This window comes from Echeneis naucrates, chromosome 20 (assembly GCF_900963305.1).
Source record: "Echeneis naucrates chromosome 20, fEcheNa1.1, whole genome shotgun sequence".
Classification (NCBI taxonomy): domain Eukaryota; kingdom Metazoa; phylum Chordata; class Actinopteri; order Carangiformes; family Echeneidae; genus Echeneis; species Echeneis naucrates.
Window position 1 is genome coordinate 4,885,414 of NC_042530.1, and position 12,324 is coordinate 4,897,737.

The 12,324-nt window shown below is 42.7% G+C and overlaps 1 protein-coding gene across 2 annotated transcripts; it reads left to right on the plus strand.

The window, feature by feature from the left end:
• The first annotated feature begins 1,920 nt into the window (after nucleotides 1–1,920).
• Nucleotides 1,921–12,283, plus strand: ankha (ANKH inorganic pyrophosphate transport regulator a). Of its 2 annotated transcripts, none has more exons than XM_029529645.1 (12): nucleotides 1,921–2,390; nucleotides 3,462–3,678; nucleotides 3,901–4,019; nucleotides 4,295–4,378; nucleotides 4,503–4,673; nucleotides 4,850–4,984; nucleotides 5,672–5,764; nucleotides 5,842–5,934; nucleotides 9,088–9,217; nucleotides 9,337–9,460; nucleotides 9,645–9,764; nucleotides 11,080–12,283. In XM_029529645.1, the coding sequence occupies exons 1-12, from the start codon at nucleotides 2,295–2,297 to the stop codon at nucleotides 11,198–11,200; spliced, it is 1,503 nt and encodes a 500-aa protein (XP_029385505.1). In that variant the 5' UTR covers nucleotides 1,921–2,294; the 3' UTR covers nucleotides 11,201–12,283. The 2 variants fall into 2 exon arrangements, with proteins under 2 accessions (XP_029385505.1, XP_029385504.1); XM_029529644.1 differs by having other exon boundaries at nucleotides 1,926–2,390; nucleotides 4,850–4,978; nucleotides 9,645–9,744; nucleotides 11,072–12,283.
• Nucleotides 12,284–12,324: the final 41 nt, after the last annotated feature.

The window sequence follows — 12,324 nt, forward strand, 5'->3', positions numbered from 1 at the left end:
AAAGTGTGCTTGGTATTATCAGTAGGTGATAAATGTAGTGTCTACTACTTACCATCCTGTTTGTGGTAGTTGTATCCAAGAGTAACAAAACTCAGGTCACAAGGTGTTTCCAGGTACGAGGAGTGACTGGCCTCTGGGCTGACCACTAGAGGGCACATTATACCTGAAAACATCCACTGGAGATAAAACTAAGACCTGGCAATCTCAAGCACTTTTGCATTACCTCAGATAATACTACATTAAATCTGCAGTAAACAGCTCTAATGAATGACTCCCTGCATGTATATTCCTAATTTCCAGCTGTAAATATGTCAGTGTGTTATTTAAAAGCCTGTAAGTGTTGAGCGTGGACTTTCACGGGGTCCAGCAGAGCGTTGTAGAAAACCCAAAAAAAGCAACAATAATAAATATGAAAATAAAATATCTGCTTAGTTGGATAGGAGACATCAGCTAACCTGAAAAGCCTTCAGTCTTCTACAAATGTGAACTCAAAAAGATGATCTCCGACACAAGGAAAACACCAACATCACCAAACTACACAATAAAATTAAATGTTGCAGGTTTAATCATCTGCGTGACTGGTAAACAACATTTTCCAAGTTATAGAAAATTGATAACAAACTTAACATTTCCTCAGTGCAAGAACAAACAACACACTGATGAACTACATGACATTTTTAGTTATATGCAAATTTCCTTCCTACACAGATATATTTAGCTCGACGCTCCTGTTTGTTCCAGCATGCACAACTATTCAATAGAGACAAACCTGGGCACAAACACAGCTGAGTATATGTTCCACTAAACACACTTCTGGACTGCTTACTCAAAAATAGGCTTGTAAAAGCCAATAATTTACTAAAAAAAAACAACACAGAGTCTGCTGTTATTGGGAGTCAGAAGAAATATTTTTTTACATAAAGCTGACATAAAGGAAGGAATTACAGGTTTCAACCCACAAAGTTCAGGTATGGACTCCTTAAATGTCTGACTTTAGTCACAGCTGTCGAGGAGTTGTGTGCCTTTTGTTGAAAATACTACGTCAACTGTTGAAATCACTATGAAACCTGCCCCGGGCACCAGGCGGGAGCACAAACAACTGTTTTTGACTGAACATTGCTCAGACAGGCTTTACTCACAACTCTTACACCACATGCTGCTGCTGCACATTGGCTGCACACAGAAAGTGTTGGGAAGGAACCAAAATGTCAAAGAACAAATTTAATGAGACATTAACGGCTAAAACAAACAAAATATAAAGAAAAAACTTATGGGGGACACAAAGCTTTTTGTGCTGATTTTGAGTCATTATTTATTTTGTTTTTTCAAACTACTGTTTGTATTTATTTTTAGATAAGATGCTTGAGCTTATTGGTTGGTGCAGATTTGCATACTTGTTTTTTTTTCTGTGAACAGATATTCATGACTTTTTCCATTTTTGTTGTCACATTTCTTGTAGTATTTTCATCAACACTGTCTTTTAATATTTATTTTTTTGTCTCCCCTCCTCTCTCGTCCACCAGGGGTCTGTATTTCACCCGTTTTTGTCTTTTTGACTCATCTGTTACGCCTATAATTACTTTCCTAAAGGAAGGGCACAGCGTAAACATAAACACATATGGGCCCAAACTGTTCTGCTTTCCTCTGTGAAGACACTTTTATATTAAAGTGTATGTGAGTCCAAGCTGCCAGTGTTTCATTGACTCAGATTGGAGTCCACCCAGCTTTGAGTAAATATTTAGCAGAGGCATAAAGCAAAAAAAAAAAAAGCAAAAATCTAAGCTGTGTAATTGTGTTTCTTTGTGTGTCCGCCTCTGTCCTGATGTAAACACACCATGATGACAAGAACCAGATCCAGGCTCGGTGATGACGTCACGGCCGGGATGCCAGCAGCGGCCGGTGGGACGGACGGCGCAGTCAGACTGATCCAACCGGGGAGGGGAAAAACCTCCACCAAAGCCGGTGCTGTCTTTATGTCACCTCCACCAGCAGCACCCTCCCTCCCTCCCCCCCCTTTCGACGATGATTTGTGAGGAAGATGCGCCCGTCTGAATTTTCCGCTGACCTTCGCCTCCGCTCCGCCGCATCGACGCACAGTGACGCGCTGCCGCTTCAGGAGCGAGCGTCCCGGCTGCCGCTGCCGCCGCCGCCGCCGCCGCCGCCGCCTCCGCTCCACTTCGGCTCCGCTCCCCGGTAGGAAGACGAAGAAGGTCGCTCCAGGCCAAACGACCGACCCCTCCACCTCCTGACAGACCGAGGCAGATGCCCCTCGCTCGGTCAGCCCGGCTTCTACTATGGTGGAGTTTCCATCTCTCAGTCCGTACTGGCCTCTCATCCGCTTTCTGGTTCCTCTGGCCATCACCAATGTGGCCATCGACCTCGGAGAGCAGGTAAACGTTTCACTTTTCTTTTATTTATGGATTTATTGGGTGTTTTTTAGACAGCTGACGGCTAAAAAAAAAACAAAAAACAAAAAACACAAACAGACACATAAACAAACGTAACGGCAGGTTGGGTTTTTTTTTTTTTTTTCCCCGCTAGCGGCGGCTAACCGTGTTTCACTCCGCCGCTGGCAGCCGAGCATCCGCCGTCCGACACCGGGAAGACACCGCCGTGACCCCCGGGGGGAGAGAGGGGATATACCGGGGAGGGGGAGGGGGGGCATGCCGGGGGAGGAGAGCGGAGAGACGGACTGTTTATTCAGATGAAGGTGATGTAGCCACAGTTAGCTTAGCGCTCAGACTGAGCTGAGATCCAATCAGTTTTTTTTTATTTTTTATTTGTTTATTATGAAGAGGAGAGCCGTGCGGACAGGAAGCTTCCTGATTATTCTGGGAATGTGTCAGTAAATAACAATTCAAATAAAAAAATAAAATAAAATAAATATATAAAGGGGGGGGGAAACGTCACCAGCAGCTCTGAGCTTCTCCTTGATGCAGGACAGATCTGCATCAGGGCCTGTTTGGAGATGGAGATGGAGATGGCGGATCTTGTGGACAGATTAAACGCATTTTTGTCATATTTGCCTGCCTGGATAATTTCCTCCTCCCCCTCTCTCAGCCATATGACTGATCTGGCTCCTGCCCTCACCCAAGGGACACTGGGCAGGCAGTGTGAGAAGACACACAGTGAAGCTTGAAAATGTCAGGATTAGGCTTATGTAATGTCTGTGTTAGCTGGTATAAATAGCATACAATCCTGTGAGGCTGGAGCAGCTGTTCTTAAGGTAAAACTGAAAGCAAAATAATTCCTCGATCCGGTGTTGTGGGTGTTTCCTGTCCAGACATTATGTCCACCCAAAGGTCTACCCTTTCATCGTCACTGCGAATCTCGTGCAAGTTTTTACATTTCAATCCAGAGTAATCAATGACCACCTCACGGTCATGTGTGCTTGCCACGCTACCGTCATGTCCTGTCTCATTCCTCTGACTTGTCTCCACACCCTCTGACATCTTTTCCAGGCCCTCAATAGGGGCATAGCCACAGTCAAGGAGGATGCAGTTGAAATGCTGGCCAGCTACGGCCTGGCCTACTCCCTGATGAAATTCTTCACCGGACCCATGAGCGACTTCAAGAATGTGGGTTTGGTGTTTGTGAACAGCAGGAGGGACCGGAGGAAGGCCGTGATCTGCATGGTGGCAGCTGGGGCCATCGCATTCGTCCTGCATATCCTGATAGGTGTGTGATTAAGGGGTTGTTTATGCTCACATGATGACACACTGTGCTTAAACCAGATCCTGTAAACGGAAAAATTTGGCCCTTGTGGCAAAACCTAAAGTTTCATTTCATCCTGCACCATCTGACAGCTTTCCCTTCAGGGAAAAATCTCAATCCCTGCTGTCCAAAACAGCAGCCTCTGCTTACCTGTCGTTTCCTCTGTTTTCTGTTATTCTCCTATAGCCTACACAGATTTAGGATACTACATCATTAATAAGCTCCACCATGTGAATGACTCTGTGGGGAGCAAGACAAGAAAGGCTTTCTTATACCTGGCTGCATTCCCTTTGTTGGATGCAATGGTGAGTCTATGGAACGGCAGGATTATTCTGTAGAAATCCAGACATTCTGTCATGCAAGCAACAGATTTAAACTCAACTGACATGGCAATGGATGGTTTGTAATTCTGTTCATGCTGGTTTTTAAATGAAATGTATTCTGTGCTTTAAAGGCGAGCTCAGTTCCGTTACATATCCTGTCATTCAGCTGTGGCTGAGGAAATGGCCCAAATAGAGCTTTTACTTACCGAGAGCTTGGTGTCTTGGGGTAATGTCTTTGTCTATTGTTCCGTCCAAAGGCATGGATTCACGCAGGGATTCTTCTCAAGCACAAGTACAGCGTCATCGTTGGCTCGGCCTCGATCTCTGATGTTGTGGCCCAGGTATTAAGATCCACTTCTTGGTTTTGATCTGACACGGGGCAGTTTGAAGAGTTTAAGCCATTTAAAAACAGGTTTCGTTGTGAATGTTTTGTGCGGCTGATCAGCTCTGTTTTATTCCCCGCAGATTGTGTTTGTGGCCATTCTCCTCCACAGTAATCTGGAATGCGTGGAGCCTTTACTCATCCCGATATTCTCCCTGTATATGGGGGCCTTGGTCCGTTTTAGCATCGTTGGTCTGGGCTACTACTGTAACATTCACGACAGCATCCCAGACTCCAGCGGGCTTGATGTGGGCGTAAGTGCTGCCTGTTTTTCTCTGTAAATCTTTAATTTTTCAAGAAATATTTGAGGAGAAAATAAAAATTGGGCTAAAATGAATGACAGGTTGTTATTTCGAAGGTAAATAAAATGACAAAGAAGCTTTTCTTTTCTAGAACAAGTGATTTACTGGCCACGTCTTTGTCCCTGCAGGGTGATGCCACTATCAAAAAGATGCTGAGTTTCTGGTGGCCCCTGGCCCTCATCCTGGCCACTCAGCGCATCAGTCGACCCATCGTCAACCTCTTTGTGTCTCGTGACCTCAAGGGGACCTCTACAGAGGTGGGTGTATCAGGGATTTAATTCCCTGTGTTAAACATATGAGCTGTTGCTTTTTGTCATTGTTTATCATTGCAATAATTTCTTTTAACCTTTAAGTCTAAAGCTTCCATATTTTCATGTTGTTTTTTTATTTATTTATTTTATATTATAAGCGATTGGTTGATGTGAGGGATCACACAGGGGGATGTTACGGTGATGTGAACCCAGGGGACCAGTTTTCTACTCAAGTTTTTTTGCAGATGAAATGCCAGATGCTAACAAACTCCCTCTGGAGCTTTCTGGCTTACAGAGACCCAAACTACTAGAGACAATGCATAGCTGTTTACCAGAATGAACTGGAAATCATCAACAACACTGGCTGCCAGTGGTTTGGGTGATTCATGTTCATGTGAAACTCAGGTCATGATTACACTGAGTGAAAACATTCCTATGTGGCCCTACTGTTCCTCTGTAAAGCCTGACACTGCCTGTTGTTGTTTGGCTCACAATAACAAGCTCAAGGCTCTTATTCACTCGTAAACTTGTGAAAAACCGCACGCTACCGGGAAAGTAGGAGGCACAAGTGTGGCTTTCATGTCGGCTATTGTTAGACAGCTGTCGTTAATATCACGGTCTGTGGCCGCTGTGATATTTTCTCCACTGAATGTGCTGTCGTGCTGATGACTTCTAGCTGTCGTATCTGTGTGTTTGCAGGCGGTGGCTGTGCTCACAGCCACATACCCTGTGGGTCATATGCCCTACGGTTGGCTGACTGAACTGAGAGCGGTGTACCCTGCCTTTGACAAGGTAACCTAGACTGCCTCTGCGTGTGTTTGGTGTAGATTGGTTTGTTAACACCACTGATATTCTTCTGTCGCCAACAGAACAATCCCAGCAATAAGATGAACGCCAGCTGCCCCGTCACCAAGTCGCATATTAAAAAGTTTACGTTCTGCTGTCTGGCTCTATCACTCACGGTAAGACGAGGAAGAGGGTGAATTACTTGGTTGCATAACTTTTACTGATTGGGGTTGGAATAAGGAATGAATTGGGCCAATCGCTTGTTTCTGTGATGTTTGTGGAGATGCTCCTGAATTTCCTTGTATCATTTGGAGAAAAATCAATGCGACTTAGAGCTAAAACAATTACTCAATCTACGGAAAATTAACCAAAATACCCAAACTATTAGAGTAACTGCAGCTTTTCTCTTTTTTTGATGTAAATTCAGTTGCAAACTGAATATATTTGGGCTAAAAGGTTAGTCAGAAAACAAAACAAGTACCTGTTAAACCATTACAATGAAGCTTGTCTATATTCTGATAAATAATCACCCAGTTTCTTCTCTGTCACTTAAAAAGAGTTGAATCCAAACCTTTTGGCTCAGCTCAGTACCTGTCAGAGGCAGTATAAAGTTTCAGTGCTCATTCTCAGAAAATGTAATCTCTCACTTGCCTTGTATTTGTTTACAATCTCATTTGACATTCATTGTGACCTGACCTTTCCTACAGTAGGTGTCAGCTGTCCAAGGTGCCTAGCAAAACGTCACAAATGCATTTAATTGCCCGACTTAACTGGATGCAAACATGTTCTTTCACAACATTTGCATTATGTCTTTTTCAAGAGTTTGTATTATTTTGAGTTGTCACCTGTTTATCTTCTCTTATCCTGGAACACAGATGAGAAGATAGTGTGCGACTGACAAAACCAGTCCAGTAGTGTGTAAAAACATGTTTGGCATTGTTTTTGCAAACCTTGTCAAAGGTTGCTCACTCAATCAGCCTTCAGCCTGGGTGTTTTTTCAGCGACAGATTTAGAGACTGAAAAAAAGCTACAGCTATACACTAAAGCTCAAAGTGATGGGGGCTACTGATGGGGGTAACATCTTGGTTACAGGCGTCATCAGTGTATGTTTCCTTTGCCACCCTGTCATGGTTTCAGGTTGCACAGACATGGTAGGGTGGAATTTGTGAAGAGGTTAAGGGGCTTTTGTTCCTCACTCCAACTCTGCAGCCACAGCTTTAAGAGCTTAATAAAATAGGCATCCACATAAAACGTATCAGTTCACACATTCCTAAAGCCCCGTATAGGTGTTCATTGCTGTTAACTAAGGAGTGGTGCAGTCACACTGCGTATGCTGATGTGTTTTTGTGATTCAAAGGGAACTTCTATAAAGTAGGAGGGAACCCTGGCTCCAATTGTCTTTAAAAGCTCAAATGAGAAAAACAGGAAGTGTGTGGTTGAGGTTGGGTCCTTTTAGGAGGAGGAGGAGTAGGAGGAGGAGAGTGGCGCACCAGATGTGGAATCCCAAAGCTGTAAACATGCAAGTGAGGGTGTGTCGCCGAACAACAGGAACATAGGTATGGCCCCTAGCAGCGGTGAAAACACGAGCTGCCATGTCGCAAGCCAGAACTTGTTCTAATTACAGATAAAAGAAAGATAATGACACGAAAAACATCAGGGAGAAGAAGAAATATGTTTGGAAAGGGGAAATTAATAATTCTCTGCAACAAATAATCAGATTTTATAAAAAGGGCAGCACGCGTGGATGTCTCACCATGTTTAGATGAACCACAGCTGAGTCAGGGGAGACGGCGGTTTTGCTTGAGCCACAAAAATTAGTTGTGTGTGTGTATGTGTCTCCATCTTGCTAAGGTAATGATAGATGGTGAGGTGATACCAAGTGAAATCATCAGCTGGTTGTTATCTATTCTGATATTTTGGTTTAAAACCACAAAACCACACCAAGAGGCTTTATGTAATTGATCAGTTTCTGCTAAATAGCTAATTCCTGAAGAAGAATGGTTATGAAATGTTTATCAAGTGTTGTTTCAGTGTTTCCAAAATATTGTAGAATCTTGTGTTGTGTATTATCTTGTCTCTTTTCTCTCCTTTATCCCACATTCAAGTCTGATCCAGTCTTGGCAGCATGAAACGATTTTATGTTCACTCATGTAGCAGATGCTGTTGCAATGAGGTTGCAGGTGCACAAAGCACAACATTATAGGAAGGAGAGCAAGGACTTCAAGCTGAGAGCGAAAGAGGCCATGCAGGAGAGCTTGGTGCATGCTGTTAGTGGCTCTTTGCATAAGAAAACATTGTGACTTGACCTTAATGAAAGTAGGAGCAGCACAGCAGATGAGAGTAAATGCGGTGGCGCTACCTGTTTTTGGCCGGCGAACATTCTTCTAATGTTTCATAGAAGGAAGCAACTTTTAGTGTCAGTAGTGTCAATGTCAATCAGTTGTAGCAGAGTTTGTTGGAGAGAGGGAGGCAGAGCTGGGGAAAATATTAACAGGGTGAGTTGAAGACAGCAGTCCAGACCTGATATAACAGGGCATCATCAGACAGTCGTGATTGGTGATGAAGCAGGTGCTGTCCGGTGGAAACAGAAGGGAATCCTTGTGGTGCACCAGGTCTTTTGCTGAAATGACTGAATCTGAAATGACTACCTGTGTCAGGGTGGACCAAGATTTCAGTGAAAGCTAATATGGGATTCGTAAGCAATGATGAAGATGAGCAACACGAAAGAACAAGCAATGGAGGAAGTCCAGAGGCCGTTAAGAACACGCTACCTTTTTGCTGTTGTGTGTTGTAACCTTCTGAGATTGACTCACTGCATTGCTAATGCAGTCAGTGCCCTCAAAAAAACACTTGTGGTGAAAATATACTGCAAAATCAGAGACAACCACTCTGAAAAATATCCAGCTGAAAGCAATGTAGTCAGAGAGGAAAGAAGAAAATATCCTTTTATGGATCTCCTGGTCCCCTGATGCTTGGCCCGAGTGTGGAGTTCAGGGAAATGATCTGTATACAATTTAAAACAATAGTTTTATTCATGTTCCGATCAGAAAGGTTTATACTTCCGTTTAGCAATCTGACCATACAGTAATAGCTCAGAGATGCTTTGGTAATTTTGCACGTGTCTCAGCAACAGCTTCTGGAAACAATAACATTGTCTGTCGTGTGTTCGCTCGCTTGCCTGTTTTATGTGAGCTTCAAAGGTCCACATTCAATACGAAACCTCTTGAGTTAATGAACTGATGAAATCTAATGAGGCGTGCCAGACGAGTCTATTGTGATGTAGCGAATGCAAAAAAAAATAATTTGCTTTTGCTCATTTTTATGTGCAGCTTTGCTTTGTGGTGTTTTGGACTCCAAATGTATCAGAGAAGATCCTGGTTGATGTCATTGGAGTGGAGTATGCTTTCGCCAAGCTGTGTGTGGTCCCGCTCCGAATTTTCTCCTTTTTTCCTTTGCCAGGTAAGACACATGATTTGATGTTTTTCAGCGTCCAGCTGCATTTTCCTTCCTGCTGTGGCTGTCGGTGGGGCGTTGCTCGGGCTGATGGGGTGATCTTTCCACTCTGTGTGTGTTTGCAGTGACTGTTCGGGCTCATTTGACTGGATGGCTCATGACCCTGAAAAAGACCTTTGTGCTGGCCCCCAGCTCAGTTCTCCGCATCATTGTCCTCATCACCAGTCTAGTTGTGCTGCCTTATATGGGGTAAGTCAACACTTCAGAGAGCGCTGCCAGGGTCACAGAGGTCAGCGCCGTGACTCGGGCCGACTGTTATTTATCACAGCGTTGTGTGGTTTTTCTGCTTAAAAAGTATTTTATTCCTAAAAACATCAAACAGGAGGAGCGCTTAGAAAACTGTGAAATAAACAGAAATTTGTTGATATTTCAGGGTTCACGGGGCCACTCTCGGGGTTGGATCCCTCTTGGCCGGTTTCATAGGGGAGTCGACAATGGTTGCCATAGCAGCGTGCTATGTTTATCGACAACAGGTGAGAACACCTGGAATGAGGTCACTGCCAACATGAAAGCACACACTTAGTCTCAATTCCCATTATGCAGCTGCTTTAAGTCAGGTGTGTCGCTCATTTGTGCCTTTTCAGAGCCACTTTATATCTTCAGCTTGTTAGTATTTTTGGTGCCCCAATCACTGAATTTGATATGAAAATGTTATATTTAAGGACAGTATGTACGGAAGAGCTTTTACTTTTTTCCACTCACTGTATTGTCAATTTGTGTCTTGTTGATTATTTCTCTTTTCTGAATAGATTTTATTTAAAATGAGAATACATTTTCAAAGTCTTGCCTTTTAATTTGAAGTAATTAATTACTGGCTATTAATCCTACTTAATAAGATAAAACTTGACACATTGTGTTCATCCAGAATATCAAAATTATGTTGAAGAACAGGAGCCAAGTGCTTTTGTTCTGCTTTCTATTCAGAGCTTTCTGAACAAAGGCTGCATGGAACGATTGTGATACGACTTTCTAACATTTAGATTTTATTATAAGGAAATGTGTGGATGATAAGGTCACTACTGTTGCTCCTACATGTCCATTCAATATGAAGCTTCTGCTTGCCGCCTTGTTACCTTAACTTTGTTTGTGGTGAGAGATGAGAGATTTTCTTTGTGTGTCACCGGGACACCTTCTACCTGCAGCCTTCAAGCTGCTTATCAACATGTTGTATCTTGTTGTTCTTCCATTTTACTTTCTGCAAAGATTAGTTGTTAAACCTACGATTCATTTAAAGGATCAAAGATTTTACCTTTGACAGCTGTTTTCCTGTTGATATTTATATTTAGCAGACAGATATAACATTAATATTTTTCATCAAACTTTAGTTTTTACTGACTCATTTAGTCTATTTGATGCTCATTACTCCTAAATTGAGTAACCTAACGAATCAGCTTGATTCATATTTGGGATAGCTCTTATTTACCTTCTGGCCCAAAAAATTAAAACGCCCTCTCACTCATCTCTGTGTGTGTATATAATTACTTAACCATTTTAAAGGTTGTGTCACAACCAAGACCTGATTTTTCTTGCATGTGTCTAGTTTGTGATGATTTAACAAAAATGACTAAAAGTATGACCTAATGAGATTATGGGGTTCAGGAAGCCACGCGTGCTCCTACATGCAAGACCTGGACTACTATATTGTGTTCTGTTTTGCAGCTTTTTCAGTGTAAGATTAACAGAATGGTTTAAGCCGCACTTAACAGTGCTGTTGTTTGGTTTTTGGCAGCTCCAGTTTGACTTTACCTCAGTGAGTCTTGGAGAATGTGGCTTTAATCCCTGCATCTGCTGTCTCCTCAGAAAAACAGTGAGATGTCCAATGAGCTGGTGGTGGAGGGCGAGGACTCTGCTCCGATGAGCGAAGTGTGCTCCAGGGCTCAGATGGACGCCATCGAGGAGCTCCAGGAGGAGGAGGAGGAACAGGAGTGAGCTGTGGACAGCAGAGGACGGTAACGCCGACCTCCATGGGGGACTTTGCTGACGAGGAGACCGCTGAGTGTTACAGGGCTGGACAGCAGAGAGGAGCCGGGTATGTTTTCGTTTCAGAGGTTCTCCATACACAACTGAACTTTCAGCAAGATTGACGAGGTCCTCCTCACGCCGACCTAAACACCATTAAATGCACACTGTAAAGAGCCATGCACCTGAGTTCACCCATCAGCGTAAAAACCTTTGTCTTCCGGCCTTTTCAACAGTTCTCATAGTTTTGCATCATCACATTAGCGGGTGTATTAACCACTTTCATGTGTTTACTGGTAAACAAGGGAAACCGACACAGGAGAACTGCTCCTCCTCAGCAGAGAGAATGAAACATCTGTCGAGTGGTGGTGGAGTTGCAAAAATATAGAGTTCCGTTATTTTATCAAAATTAAGCGGCAAGACCTTGCTTGAATTCAAATATAGACATGTTGTGGGACTTGTTGGGTTGTGCAATCGTATTTTACATAAAATGGTGTACAGATTATTGTCGTTTTATATAGGTAATGCAATGTGTATATTTAATTGCCCAGAGGGGTCAGGAATCCTTCATTATATCATTTGCGTGTGTTACAAAATACAGTTATGATTGTTCACTTTCCATGCAGTCTGGGAGTCGATCTACTTTTGTTTTGCCAAACATTTTCCTGGTAGTATTCAGACTGTCGTATGTACTGTATATACTGTATAGGCATTCTTATTTGGCAAATAAATTGCTTTATTATTAAGTCTTTTGCTTTGCTGGCATTGGCTTAATGTTATATTTATCCATTTACTATAGCTTATTAACCCCAAATTATAGACAAGTGCATCCAGTACATGCAGCTAAAACAACATTTCAGATGTTCAGTTGAGGTTCTGATTCAACACCGTGGTGATTTTGGAGGAATTTTTTGTGGATTTCAAAAACCTTAAAATTTTTCTATGTATCCAAAAATCAAGTAGTCAATTGTTAAGCTGATAAACTATAAATTGTGTTTTTTGAGGCCTTTAAAAAGAACATTACGTCGTCTGCATCAAGAAACCCCCCCCCCCAAAAAAAAAACAAACAAACAAAAAAAAAAACACGTAACAAA